Source organism: Phalaenopsis equestris, unplaced genomic scaffold (assembly GCF_001263595.1).
Source record: "Phalaenopsis equestris unplaced genomic scaffold, ASM126359v1 Scaffold000808, whole genome shotgun sequence".
NCBI lineage: Eukaryota > Viridiplantae > Streptophyta > Magnoliopsida > Asparagales > Orchidaceae > Phalaenopsis > Phalaenopsis equestris.
Genome location: NW_018165248.1, coordinates 36723 through 58248, shown reverse-complemented (window position 1 = coordinate 58248; position 21526 = coordinate 36723). Strand labels below are relative to the sequence as shown.

At 33.9% G+C, this 21526-nt stretch overlaps 1 protein-coding gene across 1 annotated transcript in view; it reads right to left on the bottom strand.

The window, feature by feature from the left end:
* The window catches only part of LOC110031414 (uncharacterized aarF domain-containing protein kinase 2-like), a 52408-nt gene extending 31757 nt beyond the window's left edge, over nt 1-20651 (bottom strand). The window contains exons 1-4 of the mRNA XM_020734594.1: nt 20130-20651; nt 19948-20008; nt 18259-19693; nt 6891-7160 (exon numbers count right to left, since the gene is read on the bottom strand). Of these exons, the coding sequence (XP_020590253.1) occupies nt 6891-7160; nt 18259-19693; nt 19948-19958 (1716 nt within the window). The 5' untranslated portion in view covers nt 19959-20008; nt 20130-20651. The remainder of the gene's footprint in view (nt 1-6890; nt 7161-18258; nt 19694-19947; nt 20009-20129) is intronic.
* Nucleotides 20652-21526: the final 875 nt, after the last annotated feature.

Genomic DNA, 21526 nt, shown 5'->3' with positions numbered 1-21526 from the left:
GCCTACCTAATGCACCCCTCCTCTTTTCGCATTCGGGCTTGGGACCGGCAACGGCAGTGTTATCACATAATATACATATTATATAATTAAAAATTAACCAAATTAAAAAAATACAGTTCAAATATATTATTATAAATTTTGTATATGAAAATAAAATATTCATATTCAAAATTATTTGAAAAGTTTAGAAAATGAAAAGGAATAAAATTAGAGAATAACGTGGAAAGATAAAATAAGAGGAAAAAGTGGGAGGAAAAAGAGAAATTGAGAAAAAGAATGGTGAGAGAGGAAACAAGAGAGATAAGTAAAGAGGGGAAAGTTGCCAAAACATCAGTAGCTTAAGAAATACCACACAATCAACCTAATAAATTGCATGGCATCCCTAGTGTCCCAATTCGGTTCAGAATTTAGAATTAACTAAGGCGGGTACAGACGGTCGAACGATGTGAACTCAGTTTTTTATATTCATCCTATATAAATAATATTTTACAAATGAACGAGTCGCTAAAACAAATTAAAGTATTATAATTAAATTTACCTCGTTACTGGTTGTCCATATTTTTTATAAACATTTTCTCTTCTAACGTTCATTTTTTAATCAATTAAATTAACCTGAAAAGTTATTTTAAAAAGAACAGTGAGCTAAACAAGCTAATAAATACTCATACAACAAAAGTACAGTAATACAAGAGAAAAGAAAAAAATATGCATGCAGCTAAGTTTTTTAATAAATCATTTAAACATTTGATATTTAAAGAAAATGATGTTATTTAATGAATCTTACTATATCAATAACATATTTATATCATTCTACATATGTACAATTATCACTGAAATACCGTCTAAAAGTTGTATCAATTAAGGAAGCTCAATATCAATATCATTTTTCATTTACATACACGGGTAACTTAGCATTCTTCTATTAGTACCATAAAGAAGCACGATAATCAAGCAAGCACATATAAGCATACTATAAAGTATCACTTTCTAATAATGAATATGTCATTCTTATTTGCATAACAATCTTTTTTTGTATAAAATTCAATAAATATCTACGATAATACGATAATTTAAATAAAGTTGAGCACACAAGTCATTCTTACAATATGAACAAAATTTCAATAAAATCATTAATCATGGGTATGCAGCACGGTAACAGTAACAGTAAATATATTTGGTCGAGAAGAAACAAAATATTACAATAGCAAAAGAATACGAGTACTCACCTCGATGTCAATTAATTTGTTATTAGATTTGTCTTGACATTGATTCTTCTAAATTGAAAACTTAGCATAAACATATTATTTATATTACAAAACTTTAAATAGATTATTATTTTAATTAACTACTAATTTTATGTTATTTATGTATAAAATTTTCATATTTTACTTTGTATAATCTCGTTTAATCTTCTGTTTAATAAACATTATTAAAGCTTACCTTCCTCGATCAAATCCTACTCCACGCGAGAATCCTCTGCACGCGACTCCGTCTCCTTAGTGCACGAGATAGCTCTTCCACACAATCTCATCTCTCTCATGCGCCTAAAAGTTGTATCGCACGCACGAGAGCTCCTATACATAGCAACTTCTTCCGCTTTGACTCCTTTGATTGCGGCTTGACACAGCAGCGCAATCCTCGACACCATCGTCATTGTCATCGTCGTCACCTTCTTCCTCCTCTATGCTCGCAAGCATGACATCGCTAGCTCGACTTGACCCAGCACAGTGAGTCTTACCACATACACAAGCTACCACTTCCTTCAGCTACCTCTTCTTCTCTTCAGGTTACTTCCTCTCCTCCCATCTTCCTTCACCATAGACAAGCCGCTCGACACTACAGGTAAATCAACAACAACGTTTTATAGAGCAGAATCTACCTTCTTGGCTTCCCAAACCTTTCGCTACATCTCCCATTTCTTCAGCTATCTGACCCCCTCGATTCATCTCCTATTTGCTCGGATCCTTGCTTTTATTTCTTCGATTCTTTATTTCTTCTCCCTAGGGTAACTGAAATGGGAAGTTACAACATTTTCCACTTACAAAAATTCCAGCCTCGAAATTTAAAAGAAGACAACAAGTCATTTCTCCTTAAGTCGGTCGACAAGATCTCTCTATAAATTTTCCATTGGACTCACTTCTTCTATAATTTCGGTTGTATCACAATGTCAGAATGAATATAATTATTAATTTTAGTTAACTTTCATGTTTTTATTCTTATTAAAATTTTTCTACAATTACCCTATTAGCATTTTTATCAAGACTACATTAATTAATCCTAAGCATTAGCTCTGGTATCACTTTTGTAATGACCCGGCCCGTGGCTTGAAATTAACCAAGGTGGATATAGAAGGTCGGACAGTAGTACAAACATCGAAGGACAGGGTTATCCCAGCACATACGGTACTGACAATGGGAAGAAGATGAACCTTATATAATCGCAGTAAATAGATCTGTTTCGTAGGACAAAGCAAATCAAGCAGAAGATCAAGCTTAGGTTCAAATACCTGCATCCATAAGTTGCAACGTGAGAAAGAGGAAGAAGGCAGACGTTTCTTAGCGCGCAAAATCAAATGAAGTCAAAGATGAGGGCACTGATACGATTTGCACTCATATCAAACGAGTGAGGTGTTTGATTAGATAAAACTTAACGATTCCAGAGTTGCAGGCAGTCGAACCAATCGAAACTCTGTGCAATAAGAAGATAAGAAGGCTTCGTATGCAACAAGGAAGAGGTGAGTTGCGCGACATCAAAGAAGGGAGGGGCTACATGTGTGTTCTTGTGTGAGGGAAAAAGGAAGAGAAGGCTTTTGTGTGAGCCAATGAAGAGGCAGCCACGCATGTGGAAGACCGAACTGTCACATGCGGCTTTTGTTGTGCAGAAGGTACCGAACCACACCAAATAGAGGTGAAGGTATGTGTTAGGCTGGCTTACTAATTTATATATATATATATATATACATTTTTTGGTGTGTGTTGTACCGTGTGGGTTGAGTGTTTAGGCCCACCCGTACAAACCTATCTTTATCTTTATCTTTAATATATCAACCCCTGGGTTTTTTTAAAAAAAAAAATAATTATGTATATATATATATATATATATATATTAAATGAATATACATTTAAGATGTTAAAAATAGAATTATATTAATTGAGGTAAGGAAGATTAGCATAAAAGACTTTGGGATCATTTATGCGAACAAGGAAAAAGTGCATGTGAGTCAATAGATTCGAAAAATTGATCCAGATAAGTCTTTAATTAAAAGGTGTTTTACTTTTAAATAAATTAATATCAAATTTGATAATAAGATAAATAATAGTTCCATGATAATTAAATCAAGATTTTAAATCATAATAATAATTTAATTATATAATAAAATATAAATTAAGTGGTAGGATTTAAATATATATATATATATATATATATATATATATAAATTAGTATCATATTTCATATAATGTTGCAATAATTATAAATATCTCTTTCTATTTAATCTATGAGCTCATTTGGGCTTTCAATATATATATATATATATATATATATATAAATTAGTATCATATTTCATATAATGTTGCAATAATTATAAATAACAATAAATCATTTAGTTAATTTACCAATAAAAATATTTTGTAATTAATGCTAGATATTCTATTGCAGAACTTAAAAACAAGCAAAATCATCTGAAAGCAAACTGAATATTCATACTTCTAGGTTATAGTAGCTTTTGTTTCTTCTAAACTGAATGCATTCATTATTATTCAAATATGTTTGAACTATTTTACTATGTTTTATAGGCTCTTTTAGATGTTGGTCATATTATTGTGACAAGTTTACATTTTTAAAATACTACTATTATGCATTATGTAAATGAACACAAAATATATTGAATTGAATGAAAAAAACATATGAATCATATAAATTGCATAAACTGATTGCATGCGCATAATTGGTTATGATAGAGTTCCACTCATTTGTGGTACTGATGAGAAAACACTAAGGGACCCATGTACGTAAATGAGGACTATCGACAATGAAGTACCTTAAATGATACAAATTTAGACAACACTCCTTTGATGCTTATATAAATAAAAAAAGATATAGACGTGTTATTAATATAGTAAAATAAATTGAATCTTATGAAATATCATGATCGATCATATCTATAAATTATCAAATGTTTTAATACTAATTTATTTAAAAGTTTAACAAGCATGCATATTATTTCATTCTCGTTACGCTACAATGATTTAGAAATATGTGTACTCACTGCATTTTTAGCTTATTATTATTTTAAATTAATATTATAGATTTAATCATTTCATTAAAAGATGAACAATATAAAAGGTAATGTTTATAGAGGGAAAGAAAAACCAAAATAAAGATAAATTTAACTGTATTACAATAATTTATTTTTATAGTGGTTCTTTCATTATTAAAAAGTTAGTTATAGAAAATAAATAAAATAGATTAATTTTCTTCGTTTGACTATATGGTTCCGCCTTGATTAATTCCAATCTTAGGTTGGGTCGAGACAAAGTAGAACACAATCTTTTATAGGTTGACAAAGATAAGTATAACCTCATTTTAATCACGTTAAAATCTTAAAATGACAAAAAGTTGACTTAAAATCTACACGTAAAAGACTAGTATCATGAGAACTTGATATGCTCATTCGACAAAGTATAAATAAATAAAGGTGAGAAATAGAGAATAAAATGCCAAACAAAATGATATGCTAAAAATGATTCAAAATGGCAAGTTGAAAGAAGGGAGGGAAGGACAGAGCTCGGGTTCTCAGAAAAGCTTAAAATTCACTTAGCATTTAATTTGACTGTAAATCGACTCCACTCAATTTTAAACTACATGCAAGGCTAGAAATTAATTTCAAGTTTGCCTTACTCGCATGAATGTAAGTTGAGTGGACTCAAGATAAGTATTTTTAGAAATTATAAAATATATATATATATAATATAATACACATCTATTTGTAGTGCAACATGTACATTTATGTATAAAGTTAATTTAAAATGAATTATGAGTTGGCTAAAAATTGAATTCGAGTCGACTTAGTCGACTAATGTTGATTCGAATTTGATAGAATCAATAATGTCAATTCAAGTGATGAATTAGCTAAGCTAGAATAAAAAAGAAAAAAAGAAAAAAATCAGGTCGAGCAAGTTGGCCCAACCCCAACTTGAAATCACTCCTAGAGAGACCAAAGGAATTAGAACAAAAAAATTTAATTGCCAGTTCATTATTGAGGTGGCAAAAACAAGTTTGCTACATGTTAAGGAATGTCAGAGAGAAGCAACTCATCAGTCAAAACCTCAAATGTAGACAAATACTATTTCTAAACAAGTTAACTCTTGTAATGTAGATCAAAAAGACAAAGCTAGCAACCTCAAACATAATGGTTTCAATATGGCTTATGCATCTGATATCACCAAAAAAAAAAACCAGTGATCTTTTAGCGGACAACAAAAACATAACTACGGTGGAGATACAAAGCAAGCACACCTGGCTGAATATAACATAACAGTTAATTGTAATATAATTAAGCAAGATATGAGAAGCAAAATGATAATGCTCGATATGGGATTTGAGTAACAAAACTATTAAGTCCCCACAAACAAAACTATATGCCTGATGCCAGAAAAAATAAAGCAATTCCAGCTGGACTGATGAATAAGAAATTACGAATGAGGAAAGTGAAGAGAATCTAGATTAAAATAAAGATAACTAAGTTTATTTTAACTTGCTGCTAATGCAAAAAGAAAGAAGAAGACTTGATTTTGAAGTTAATATCGATAAACAAACCTCATAGTGCTAATAATAAAAAGGAAGAGAGCAGCTAGAGCAACAAGAAATGGCATGTATAAAGTGGGCGTGTAAGTACAGTCATGACAGTATTTTTGAAAAAAAGTGCAAGAATGCATATATTAGGATTAGTGAGCTGAAGAAAAAATTTTGAAACCTAATATCAATAAAAGAATAAATTATCAGAGTTTTACAATTGAAGGTTAGCAAGTATAGAAGTTTACCATCAGAAATTTACCACAGAACGTTCACTAACGAACATGCCCTCGTACTGACTTGAATCCTCATTTGGAAATGTTGTTTAGTTGTGATGTGCTTATTGAAATAAAGTCACCACTACTATCATACATAATAAACTATTCTAGAAGTATGTTTCCACAAATTTCCCAAAGCATAAACTAGGTAAACGAGCTATTGCTCTACGTATAAAGCAAATTTGTAATACCAAAAGCATGCCATTAAAAAAAGCATTTACGGCCTTTATATTTACCCTTAGACTTACAATTAGGGTTAGTTCCTGCAGGGGTTTGGTTTCAATAATATACGCCGCACTTAATCAACTATCATAAACTTGATTTTATAGAACATAAATTTGACAGCATAGAAGCAAGTTAACTGCCTTCGTGCCTTAAGTTAGAAAGTCAAGCATCACCTACTTCATAAAACAATTGCCAACTATTTGATAAACACAGTTTATTTTATATAAAAGTAATTGCAATGGTCATTAATAACACATTTAATGGAACTTGACGCGCCAGTCCATGACTGCATAAGCATGACACTTTAAAACCAAAGATGACCAAAAGAGTATAATTTTAGTTCAAGTATTAAGCATTCACTGCAATTTGAGAATCTCACTGATGCACCTACTGTTCAAATTATTCATGCCTTTACTTCAACTTGCATATAGGATATAATGTGCAAAACTGAAATCATTGAGTTTCTCCATTTACACATGCTAAGATTGTTTCTTCTCATTCAACATTAAGGAATGTGTTCAAAACTTGTTTATAAAGTCAAGCAAGAGAAAGGCATTTTGCAGCTGGCATGACTTATTGTAAGCATGTTCGTACCTCAATGAAAGCCTCTGGATTAGGACAGTTCTGTTGCCTGGATAGTCGCAATGTGGACTCTGCCGCAGTACGGCCATCTCTAAGAGCAACAGCTTTGAAGAACTCAAGCAAATTTACACGATCACCACTGGAAAGTTCAGCTGTCATGCCTACATCAAGAAAAACAACATGGGGCCTCAACTTGAAGAACCCTTTACTTGGACGTCTGGATTGAGACACTCGGACAAGAATATTTCCAGGATGCATATCTGCATGGATAAAATTATCCACCTGAAAGAAACGGCATTTCAAAAAGCTAAATCACAAATGATAAATTTATTTACAATATTTAATGATTAAAATAATCGAAGGAGCAATTATGCTACTAGAAAACAATATCATAAATGAGTGCCTGATAATTCTTCAGTGACATGTTTGTGGAATTAGGCCAAAATATTTTGAAGAAATTCATTTTTTTTTAAATATACCGGAACGTGTGAAAGCATACAATACATGGAATAAAAAGGTAGAAACAAGGATAGAAAAATAATGCATCTGCCTTGTTCATCTCAGAAGAATACTAAGCCATTACCAGCAATGATACTCATACATCAAAAGCTAAGTATTTCTTAAAATTTTCCTCACATCAGCTCATTTAGTGTGGACCCAATGGCAGGTGCTCAAAATATTTTGAACTGGCTTGTACAGCATGAGCGGATAAATGCATAAATGGGCGCATACATAAACATGATGCATGCTTGTACATACACCAACACACAGAATACAAACGTAATGAATGTAAACATAGAGCTATATGTCGCCTCACCAACATCTTGTGGGTTCTCATCATCCTTGTCTGGTGACTTTTCATGGGTTTCAAATCTCCTCCCAGGCACACAGTGGTGTAGGTCCTCAAAATGCCTCGAATCACCCTCTATATGATCAAATCTCCGCCTATCACGATAAAGTCTTGAAGCTATTTAGAGATAGTTATAGTTACCAATATAGATGTCTCTATCAATATTCTACATCATGTGTCAATATCTGTTGTAGCTCTCTATCAACATCTTTGCATAAAAATCTTATTAAGTGTATTAGCTATCATTGATTGTATTATTGAGTTTTAACATTTACTTCACAATAATTTCCCCTTCATAAATCTTTCACGCTCCTCTAATATCACTCATAACTTTTGGGCAGCAAAATCTTCAACCTATTTAATCTCTGACATCTATTATTTTGAAGATAAAATTGATATTTTTTTAGCTACAAGCATTACCATATTTAAATTATTACATGTACTAACTATTTATAATATAAATCTATATTTCATATTATTTGTATATTTCCTCATTATTAAGGACGTTTCTTTTATTGTATTTTTTTTCTTGATTGCTCTGATCTCTTGGCTATATATGCTTGTATCAAGAAGATAATTAAGTAAAGATGTAGTTCTTTTCAATTATCTCCCTTTTAACACCAATTAATTAGAGTGGATTTAGAAATCCCCATTCTCTATTTATCCTTATATAGTACCACATGAAATTCTAGACTTACTTTTCAAAACTTAAATCAAATTAATCTTCGATCTATCCATTTTTCGTCCTAATTGTTTAATGTTAGTTTCATGTACCCATCATATTAGTATATTTTTCACCTTTCTTCCTACATGCCCAAATGAGATTATTTTTAAAATTAACTCATAATCTAACTATGTATAATATAAAAATCTACATTATTTATTATTATTATTATTGTTGTTGTTGTTGTTGTTGTTGTTGTTGTTGTTGTTGATATTCCGCTTTATTGCATTTTTTATTTTATTATTAGTTTCATTTAAATTAGTAAAGCTATAGATATTTTCAATTATCTACTTTCTAACACAAACTAATTAGAGCTAATTTATCAATTCCTAGTCTTTGTTCATCCATGCTCATGAGACGATAAATCTATTTCGCACAACTTATATCCAAGTAACGTTCGTTGTAACCACTTTTTCTCCAAAGCTTTTGACCTTAATATCATGTATCCACCCTTGGTTTCTTTGCCCAAACCACTTAACTCCATTTTTACTATCTTATTATACTGAAAAAATATCACCCTCACCACTTGCATATTTTAATCAATTCTTAACCAATCCTTCTTTGTTACACACCTACCATAATATTCGTAGTTCAATTGCACCTAAATTATTTTCCTTTTTTTCCAACATTCAAATCCATATCACATACCTAGCCAACAATGACATAACCATAATCTTTTATCACATAGTATTTTTTTTTTCTCACACACGCACACACAAATACCGCATATGAAAGGCCTTGAATCCAGGACTTCCTGGTTGAAAGACAAAGATCTCAACTACTAGGCCAATGCGGCTTTCATAATCTTTTATCACATAGTACTTCTAAGCCATTTCTATATTTTAATCACACAGCTTTGACAATAGAAGTTATACCCTCATTTATATATGCATTTCTAAACAATATTTCCAAGATGGTTAAACTCACAATTGCTAAGTATCACTTTCAATTCTAATAACATTGTCTGTTAATCAATAATATCACACCTACTAGAATTATATATCATATACTCAATCTTTATATAACTAATCCTAAACTTTTATATTCTAAATACTTTGTTCACTATTCTAACTATTCATTTGTTTCAAAAGTGTACAAATTAAGGAATTAAGTTAATAATTAAGTTAATATGTCATACATTAAAATTATAGGAGAGAGTAATTGAACATAGGTTAAGATGTGATACATAGATTTCACATAATTAATTTGGATTTATGTCAGGCAAGTTTAATATGGAAGCTATACATTTATTGAGAGGTTTGATGAAGAAGTATATAGAGAGTAAGGAGCATCTACATATGGTTTTTTATTAATTTAGAAAAAGCTTACAATAAGTTTCCAACGTTCAAGATCTTCATTTGAGTAGATATAAAATTGAATACATGGAATGTAATTTTAGTAAAAGTAGATCTAGTGACAGATTGATAACTATGGCTGATCAATTCATTAACAGTTGTAAAAGTTTTAGATAACTCGGGTCTATTGTTCAAAGTGAGGGTGATATAGATGGGGATGTTATAAGTAAAATTCAAGTTGGTTGAACTGGAGGAATTCATCAGGCCTATTGTGCAACAAGACCTAAAGGAAAATTTTATAAGATGGTGGTGAGACCTACAATGCTTTATGGCATAGAATGGTGACCTCCGCCTGCACTTCCTGCAGGCAGTCCTCCGTTGCCCTCATCCCGCGGCTATTTTCTTATAGCCTTCCTATTTCCTCCCTGCAACACCTACAGTCCACTAGCATCCTAAATTCCCCCCATCAGCCTCTGTCGCATCCCGTGTACCTGCTGCTAACTCATGGATCCACTACTTCTGCGGACTCCCTACTCTCGTGACTCAGCGGACTTCCCACTCCCTTAACTCCCCTATCTAGAAGCCAAGCCAAAATTACTTCTTCTGAGCTGTTGAAGTCTCCAAGAATCAGTTGTAACCATTTCCTGCATTACAAGTTAGTCATGAACCTCTCCCCCTCCTTGTTGTCGCCATAATGCCATCCAGGGCCACCAGCTGTTGTAGCTTCACCTCTTTCTCCTTCCCACCCGCCTTTTCTCAGTGGTCAGCCAACCGCAGCCCCCTCTACATACCTTCCCACTACTAATTCAACCCCATTTTGTGCCCCTCAGGCTATCCATCCACTGTCCAACACCTTTGTTAGCGCCATAGAGTATTGTTTTATGTTTATTATCATTTAGTTCTTATTTGACGAGTATTTCTTTGTAACATTTTCAATTCATCAATTATGATTTTTGTTTTCATATTTTAGTTTGGATTTCCTCTGATATCATTTGTTATATGAGTCAGGTTAAACCTAGTCATATCCTAGGATCCCTAACATCCGCCCCTACCTAAGCTACCCCTACCAAAAAATTTTTATCTTAAAAGCTTCAAAGATTAAGGTCGAAGCTCCCCCCCCCCGATAGATTGATGCGAGAGCCTGCCGTGAAAGCAGTGTTGTAGCTGCTACACTACCGCAGACGAATTATTGTGCCTTCTACAATACTGCATACGCGTTATTGTACCTGCTACAGTAACCGTGTCCTCTTCTTTCCTTCTTAGCTTCCTCCTCTCTCATTTTCTCTCCCTTCAATAAAAATGTTCTCTCTATTCATTATCTACCTTATCTACACCTTCCACTTCTATCTTCATTTCAAATTCCTTCCTTTCACATCCCTCTTCCTTTATTTATTGTCTATTCTTCTACTTGCATAATCATTCTATTAACCCCCTCTTATTCATACTTGTTGTTTGCTAAAGAGAACAGTTTTGATAATTGTAAATTTCAATTGCTGCCTTTGAGGTGTTCTTCCCCTCCAGAGGCTGTACTCGACTACGAGAAGGTGCTCCGGCTACATTTCGTCTGAGGTGGTGACCGTCTCCAAGGGTCCGAGTGGTGTTCCGGCTGTAGCTCGACCACGACGAGACATTTATCCTTCCACGGCGCCTTCGGTCCCGCTCCTGACAGCCACAAACCATCCTCCTTGCTGCCATCTACTCCTAGCACCTTCATTTCCACGGTTAACCTGCCCTGCTGTCTCCCGCTGACCACAAATCACAACAGCGTCCCCCTCCTCGCAGTAGTCACTCCCCTTGCCAGTGTCTCCCAGCCTGCCAGCGACCTCCACATGCGCTTCACGCGAAACATCTCCCGCTGCCCTCATCCAACAAATCTCTCACATACCTGCTGCTAGCTCACGGTTCCACAACTTCAACGGACACCCCACCCTTGCAACTCCCCTTGTTCAGTAGCCAAGCTAAAATTCCTCCTTCCGGTTGAGTCGTTGAAGTCTACAGGAAACAGTTGTAGTTGTTTCCAGCATTACCGATGTAGCAATGAACCTCTCGCCCTCCCTGTTGTTACCATAATGTCATACAGAGCCTCCACGTGTTGTAGCTCACCTCTTTCTCCCTCCCACCACCCACCTTTTCTCTATTGTCAACCAAACACAACCCCCTCTACATACCTTCCCACTATAGACTCAACCCCATTTTGCGCCCCTCAGGTTGTCCAGCCTTCGTTGTCGCCCTAAAGTATTGTTTTATGTATGTTATCATTTAGTTATTGTTTGACAAGTTGTTGTTTGTAACCTTTTGAATTCATCAATAATATTTTTTATTTTCTTAATGTGTTTTGGGTTTTCTCAGGTATCAAGCCCTCAAACAATTGGAGGAAAATTCAATTCATTGTGATAGAAGAAAAGAAATAAAAATGCAATAATAGATAATTAAGGGTAATAATTTATCCCCTCAAATGTAGCAACGGATTCATGGTTTTCCACATTGTGGGTGGGCCCATGTGGTCTACGATTATATTATATATATATCAACACTCCCCCTCAAGTGAAGTTGAATATATTATATATCCCAAGCTAGCTGTTGAGATCACTAAAATGGTGCTAAGGAATAGCCTTGATGAGGATATCAACAATCTGATACTGAGTTGAGATGTGGCTTAACTGGACAACCCCTCCATTGACCTTCTAAAAGATGAAGTGTCTATCAATCTCTATATGTTTGGTTTGATTATGGTGTAATGAATCCTTTGAAATACTGACGGTTGATTGACTATCAAGGAACATCTTAATAGTGTATATGTTCTCCATTTGTACTTCTGCTAGTAATTTCTTTAGTCACATTCCTACATATATTCTTAGTTCAGGCATGATACTCAGATTTTGCACTACTACTTGCCACCTCAGCTTGTTTTTTTACTTCTCCAAATAAAATTACCTTATAAAAAAGAATAATAACCTATGGTAGATCTTTTGTTAGTTAATTCTCTTGTCCAATTAGCTTCACTGGCTTGTTTTTTTACTTCTCCAAATAAAATTACCTTATTAAAAAGAATAATAACCTATGGTAGATCTTTTGTCAGTTAATTCTCTTGTCCAATTAGCTTCACTGTAGATCTCAATGTTACAGTTCTCAGTTTTCTTAAATATCAATCCATGTTCTGGAATCATCTTTAGGTGCCTTAGGATTCGAAAGACCACTTCTAAATGATCTTCATTTGAATCTTTCATATGTTGGCTCGCTACACCCACAGAAAAAGTAATGTCAAGTTTTGTATGTGACAGATAAATAAATTTTCCCACAAGTCTTTGATACCTCCCTTTTTCAATTGAGGTGTTATCCTCCCCTTTTGATGCTAGTCGATTGGGATCCATATAAGTTTATGTTGGTTTGCACCCAAACATTCTTGTCTCATTTAATAAGTAAAAAATATATTCTTCTCTGGGATATGAAAATGCCTTATTTGGATCTAGCTACTTCCATTCCCAAGAAGTATCTTAAACTTCTGAGTTTTTTTATCTCAAACTCAAAATTTATTATTCTTTTGATTATTTCAACTTCTCATATGTCATGGCCTATAAAAGTAATGTCATCTACCTATATAATAAGGATGGCTATCGTACCTTCTCGATTTGATTTCATAAACAAAGTGTGATCAGCCGGACCCTAATAATACCAATTGGCAAGAATAGTCTTGATGAATCATTCAAACCATACTCCAAGAGATCGTTTCAACCCATACAATGATTTCTTTAGTTTGCACACTAGATGATTATTTAAGGTGTTTTTTAATCCTACAGTTATCTCTGTATACACTTCGTCGTCAAGATCCTTATTAAGAAATTTATTTTTGATGTCTAGCTGATGTAAAGCCCAATCCAAGTTGACAACCAATAACAGTAATATTCTTTCTACGTTGAGTTTTGCCATTGGTGAAAAGGTCACCTAGTATTCGATCCCATAGGACTAAGTGAACCCTTTCACTACAAGTCTAAACTTGAAACTTTCTATGCCCTCATCTGTTTTGCACTTAATACTGAAAATCCATTTGCACCCTACAATTTGTTTCTCTAGGTGGCAAATTCGTTATGATCCAATTACCATTCTTTTTAATTGCAAGAATCTCTTCTTCCACAAAATTTTTCCAAGCAAGAATAGATAAGGCCTCTTGAATTGACTTTAGGACATACACATTATCAAAATTCTAAATAAATGATTTGTAAAAGGATAATAATTTTCTTTAGGTCACAAAGTCTTCTATCTAATATTCTATGCATTCTTGTGCTCCTTCCTCTTTGTTCTTATAATGTATTGACCCAACCTCTATGTGAATACTTGAGGTGTGTGAAGTTAGTTCCAACGAATTGCATTCCTGATTTTGCATATTATCTTTTATATGCACTCTAGGTTTTTTCTTTTTGATATACACATGGAGTTCTTGGTTCTCGGTGGAAGTTGTGGGAGGATACAGTAGAGTAATAGGTTCATTTTTAGATTGATTTGCAATAGTCAGAATAAGGGTGCATTCATCAGATGTATAGGAGGTGAGCTTGAGGTTACTGAATGGTAACTCAAATCTGATATTCTCTCTAACTCTCCCTTGAATGTTAAATTTAGGGTAACATTTTTTGTTTTCAAAGAAGGTGGCATGCATAAAATTGTAGAATTTGTATCTATTGAGTATAGCATTTATACCCATTTTCTTTGAAGAGTAGCCCACAAAGATGCATTTGATTGACCTGGGATCAAGTTTGCTCGAATGTGGTTGATATAGATGAACAAAAGCGAATCAACCAAAAAAATTTAGTGATATGTTAGAGGTGAATGACTGAATGTGAGGATAGAATTTTAAAAGTGCGAACAGACTTGTTAATATTTAACACTCTGTTCGACATCCTATTTATGAGATAAGTGAATGTGAGACTTAGATCCCCCATAAATATTAGATACATTGTTAATGAATAGAATTGAACGGACCACCTCGACATATTTGTTCTTTCTCTCAGCCACATCATTTTGCTGGGGTATTTTAACATAAAAACTCAAATGAATGATGTCATTTACAAATAGATAAGAGCCAAGAGTGGAGTTCTAGTAGTCTTTTGCATTATCAATTTTGAAAATCTCAATTTTGCTCTGAAATGATGAGGATCATGTTGTGGAAGGTTTCAAATATGTTGGCAGTTTCAGATTTTTTCTTCGTAAGAAATGTTCAAATGGTTCTGGGGTGATCATCAATAAATGTAACAAACCACCTAGACCCATTTGTATTTTTAATTTTTGAGAGCCCCCAAATATCACTATGAACAAGGGAGAATGAATGTGTTGGTTTGTATTTCAGACTGAGTACACTTGTCGGGTATGTTTAGCAAGTTGGCAAGTTTCATGCTGATAAGTACTATATTTTTTTATTATAAAACAAATGGGAATATGATTTCTCAATATAATAAAAATTTGGATGCTCGAGGCAAACATGTCATAACATAATTTAACTCATGAGAAATAAACTCAGATATAAGACATGCTCGACGACCCTTTTGAAGTGGGAGTCCTAGTGAGCAGAAAAGGCCCATGATACATGTCAGCACTGTCAATCACCATTCTCGCATTAAACTCAGACAAAATTAAGGTTAAATTTAGTAATGCAATTCATGTCACGAGTAAGTTTATTAATAGGCAATAAATTACAGTTAAGTTTAGGAACATAAAACGCAAATTAAAGAATAATATTATATGAAAGTTCATGCTTCCACTTCCATCCACAGATGAGAGGGAGTCATCTACAGTTCTAATTGCAATAGGATGTTTGCAAGAATAGAAAGATTGGAAAGCAGTGATATCAACTGTCATGTGATCAAATGCTTTAGAGTATGTTATCCAAGAATTATTCTTCCTGATGATAGTAACAAGAGCAAATGAAAAACTACTTTGATATGATAGAAGGCTCATAATATTGTCTCATAAGCCTTTGGAGAGTTTCAAGTTATTCCTTTCTGAATTGGCTATGTTCATGAGGCTTGCCTTCCTCTAATGTTGAGTTTGCTTGATTTTTTTTATCAACTTTGACTTTGTTGGGCTTCCAATCGGTAGGTTTTTCATAAATTTTCCAACACTTTTCCTTTAGATAACCAAGCTTCTTGAAATTTTCACATCACACTCTGTTCCTCTTTGATTTATTGCCCAAAGATGATTTATGAGTGTATAACGCTGAGCTATCAATATTTCATATAGTGAGATTACCTATCATCATGAGTTTCTTTCTGCTCTCTTCCAGTTGTACTTACGCAAAGACATCACAAATTGAGGGAAGAGGTTTGATTCCCATAATTCTTCCTCTAACTTCATCTAGTTCTTTTTTGAGTCCTAGAAAAAACTTGAAAACTATTATGTTCAACAATGACTTTGTAAAGAGCAAAACCTTGTTAGCACCTCCATATGTATGTTTCATACATATCTAGTTGGAGCTAATATCTAGAGAGTGTTGAAGAATTGTGTAACATTCAAATCACTATGGCGTGGGTCATGTAATCTAGTTTTAATGTCAAACAATTCAGATGTGTTATCAATACTTGAAAATGTTTCCCTTGAGGCATCCCAGATTTCTTTTGTCGTTTTGTACAAAAAGAAATTTCCTCTAATTTTTTTGGTAATGGAGTTGACAAGTCAAGACATGACCATGCAATCTTCAATCCTCCATATTTGATATTTAGATTCAGCAATTTTGGTGAAGAATTTTCTTCGGTGAAATTATCATCTTTTTCTTTATCACAGATATATATATGAACACATATTGAGATCATTGGAGGAAATTGTAGGTCATAAAATTTGTAATTGGTGATGCAGAATGAGATTTCAAGCGTTGCAGAACTAGATATCCCAGGTTCAAGTTCAGAAGTAACTTCTGAAGAGGAAGTAGCTTTCATGATGCATTTGATAATGATAAGGTGTCGGCGGGAAAGAGGTTTCTCAGGTTGTATGAAAACGACATAGGATTTGCACTAGAGAGAAATTAGTTGTTGGCCACAATTTGCACGGAGAGGGTTGTTGTGTAGGACCTAGACAAATGAGGTGTAGTTGTAGATCTGGAGAAAGTTAAGACCCAATTAGAATTTTTACTAGAGGGAGAAAGTTAAGACCCAATTAGAATTTTTCCTAGAGGGAGAAAATCAAATCAAAAAATACTCAATCCGGGATTTCCACTAGAAAGAAAATTCCAAGGATTCCTGCCAAAGAAGAGATCGGTGGCTGGAAAGTGGAAGTAACATCTGCAAGGAGGAGCACCTGGACTTGGTGGATTAAGAACGCCTGTAAAGAGATAGTAACAAGGACAACAAAAAGAGAATTCAGTGGAGGAACTACACGGACTAGCGGCTACAAGGAGACACTTCGACAGAGGAAGGAAAGCCAGAGTTTATTTTCAAGCTCTAAGACCATGTATAATTTAAGAGGAACTTTCTTAGAGGAAAAACTCTCTCACTTAACTAATTATATATATATATATATATAGCTCAGACTAACCCTCATACAATTGGAGAAAAATTTAAATCATCGTGATAAGAATGGAAGAAATAAAAACACAATCATGGATCATTAAGAGAATAATTTCTGCCCCTCAAATATAGCAGCATACCCACGATTTCCCAAACCATGGTTGGGCCTATGTGGTCTTCGATTATATGAAAATCAACAAATGTTTCCAACGGAATCAAAGCAATTTTCACATATTTGAGTTGTGGAACTTGTACCCAGAACAAAAGTCATCTACAAAAAGCCTACACCAACTTATCTCACTTTGAATATCCTTAGTAAACAGCTCTATCAACAATAAAAAAAAATATACAATTTTAAGACAGATCCTTGATGCGAACTACTATGAACAAAAACTCCTTGGTCACACCACAAATGCTTCCAATACTAATCAACAATAACTCTAATATACATTTACCATATATTTTCCTTAATGCACATGAATTCAATTCTTTTTACTCAATCATATGCATTTCCAGGAAAAATATATCCTTTATTTGCTATTTATATTTTTTTTCAGGAACCAGTATTAGCAACAAAAAATCAAGTTTATAGTATATTTTCGAGACAAAAAATTTGTAACTTTGTTTTCGCATCACCCTCTACCACATCTTAATTGCATAACTCAAAATTTAATTTCTCGAATCATGATGACATCCTTTATTTTTCAAAATTATAACCAAAATGCTTCTCTTCCAATAATAAAGCATCCTATTACCTTACAAATTTCCATAATGACATTTTTTACTAAGCTTTTACATTGAACTTATTAAATTAAAATTTGTAAAAAAAGAAGAGACTACAATGGTTAATCTTAAGTTTTGCTACATGAATGCAAGGAAATGAGAATGGAAATTATGCATTGGTACAAATTAGACAGAGTGAATAATTACAAATTAGAGAAGGATGAAAAAAAAAACAAAGAAGAGAAACAATAATGGCAAATAAAAAAAATTAAAACTACACAAGTTAAGAAGGAAAATAAACCAGGAGCATCTTGAGGAGTGCATGAGTTCCTATATGTGCAAGAGCGCTTTTTAACCGATCATGCCCTTCAAGCTCATCCAAATAATGAGAAACACTTTCCCCAAGCTCATAAGTCTCCACCAACACAGCTGGATGCACAAATGGATAGAGAGGCTTTGGGAAAGAAACATCTTTCCAGCTACGAAAATTGTAAATAAAACGACTCAAATGAGCTGCTTCTCTAGCAAGATCAACTTGAGACATCATAAAAACAGCAAACTGCTGCACACTTTCGTCAAGGCGAAGCCACTTTAAGCCAGGCATAAAATTTGAGACTTTAGCCACCACATTTATTAAAGAAAAATCCCTTCTAATTAATTCTCCAACACCAGGATGCCTCACTTTTACAGCAACAACAGCACGCTTGGACTTTTGTCCCGGATGTCTGACTCTTAATGATGCCCGATGGACTTGGGCCACACTTCCAGATGCTACAGGTTGCTCTTCAAAATCTTCAAAAATATCAGAAAGCTTGCGACCGAATGCTCCCTCAATAGTCTTTTTCGTGTAGGAAAAACTATGTGCAGGTGATTTGCTATGAAGTTTTGTTAATTCATTGCAGAGATCTCCAGGAAACAAGTCAGGGCGAGTAGCAGCCCACTGACCCCATTTTATAAATGCAGGCCCTGCTCTCTCCAGAGTGCGGTGGACAAGGTAGAGCCATATTTTCCTATACTGGATTCCTAAACTATCTGCCAATGGTGCCATTAATATGATTGGTGAGAACAAAATTGCCAAATAAGCAGCTCTTAGTAATAATATAAAACACTCCAATACTGAAAAGAGTAAAGTGGTGATGTAAATACGACTATCTTGAGCTTGCATGTATAAGGATTTGCTGTCTGGAAAATAATCCCTATCTGCCCATGCCGTTTTCATCCAAGCTAATTCACTGGCACAAAAGGCAATAGCACTTCGAGCAAGATGAAATCTAGTAGAGAGCAAGCTTATAGCAAATGCAAACCTGTTTGCAAGAGTAGAGGTAAGACCTTCGTAAGGGCTCATGGCAAAATGCCTTCTCCACAGCATTTGGACAAAATGCCTTGGAACGCTGCTGGCTGACAAGGTGGCATACTTCTTGACACAGTGGAAATGAGCAAGATTTTCCTGAATTGTATTTCTAGCAAATGATGTGCTACCCCTATTAAATAAACCATGCCACTGGTAAACTTTGCATGGCATGGGAAAACCAACTACCTTAGATACATTTACTTTAATTAAAAATGGAGTGTTCCCTTTGATGAAAGCCCCTTGATGATAAAAGGCTTTGAAAGAGAAGGATAATGGTAACCCAACAGAAACAGCTGATTCAATGCTCTTCCCTGTAAAATATGTGCACTTATTGCTTGCTACCGTTGAATTCTCTAGTTTAACGCTCCTCCTGAAAGCCAAAAACCTGCCAGCAGAAAAGTTCATGGTTTATGTCTTTCTTGTAGACTAACACGAAACTACCAAAAAAATAAAAATAAAAATAAAAATTAAAAATTAAAAAGAAAAGAAAAGAAATGGCTATTTAGACCACGAAATTTGAAGGTTAACAGAACAACTGCTGCCAACAGCAAAATTTGCTTGTCTTTGATTTAAGCATCCAACAGAAAAGAATGGAAATAGGCTTAAGCATTCCGAGTGGATGAGGAACAAGATGCTAACCTTAACATCATAATTCTTCGGAGGAGTCGACCCTACTGCCGGATAAATTATGCCTCAGGTCCTGAAAAAACGATAAAGAACGGTACCAAAAAGAAATGAGCCCATGAGAAGTCATTTGTAACAGAAAACAAAGAATCACCAATATTGAATAACCTTAACCAACTATTTCCATAGTGACTTACCCTAATAAAGTAACAAGTTGGCAAAAGAGCTGCAAATATTTGGTAGTGGTCGGTATATTTCTCTGCAGCAAATCCTCGAACTTTCTCAATTAAAAACGGACCTCAGAATCGTTAGACAAAAGCGCATAGCTATGTACTGTAAATTCCATAACGAAAATGAACCAAGGCGATCGGGCTGGAAACACTGGAATCTTTGGGCAGCCATCAGAGCCCTATCAACGGGTTATTCAAGTATCAAAGTAGTATCCCAGGCAAGCGGACTCAGTAGAAGAAGAATCGGACGAAACAAAGATCCGAAGGTGGCTTAGAGTCGAACAAATTCTCCCTCCGCATCGACAGCGAGCGAACAATGCCTCGAGAACAGATTCACGTTGAAGGCTAAAGCTAGGTTTCTAGGACGGAAAGATTGAAATAAGCTGATCCAATTTCTTTCCAAAGAAAACCCGTGTCGATGAGTCGAAGAAAACCAAAGAAAAAAGGGATGAGGAACGAAGCGAGCGGCGGATATCACAGCAACGAGGGATGTCGTCACCGTATACATGGCTACTGCCCGACAACATATATGGGAAAATTACAGCCAAGATTTTTGGGAGATTTACATACATATAACTCAATTCCTTTGTATTTACATATCTATCTAAACTTCAATTTTTAAATTCATATCATCTTACACAAACAAGAAAAATGTATATATCACATTTTAAAAACTAAATAATGATATTTTTTATGTGGTATGAAAGATTTGGGTGGTATAAATGTATATAGTAAAATTCTAGCTGTTAGATATTTATACATATAGGAATTGGGTGGTATGTATGTAAATGCATGAGATTTTTTTTTTTAATACTTAAAAGTTGAGAGAATTTGACTTCTTATAATATTTGAAAAAATTAAATTTTATATTTTTATTTTAAAAAAATATTTTAAACATTTTTTATGAAAATATTCAAATGTATATCAAAAGTGATGGTTCTTCATTAGATATAAACCAATCAAATTTATAGATCCGTGAAACCTTTTTATTCCAAATATTATTTTGGTTACTCATCATTTCTTTCAAAAACCTTCTATCACACCTGGAGTCTAGTAGGCGGTACACCCCGGTATCGCAGAGCATTCTGAAGTGAAATGAATTGTTTTGTGTTCTTAAAGAAAGAATTGCATGCAAACAAGGGGAAATATAAATTTTATTAATATTAAAAAATTTAATAATACAACTGAACTGAAAATCAAGATAGAAAGGATAGCAAGGAACAACTACCCAGACTAAAAAAGAAAAATACAATAGATAAAGTAAATACTAAAAAAAATACTAAGACGTGAAAAACTAAAAGTAAAAAACTTACTCCGGTAGAGACGGTTCTACTAATGGCTGAATAAAACATGTTATGCAAAAA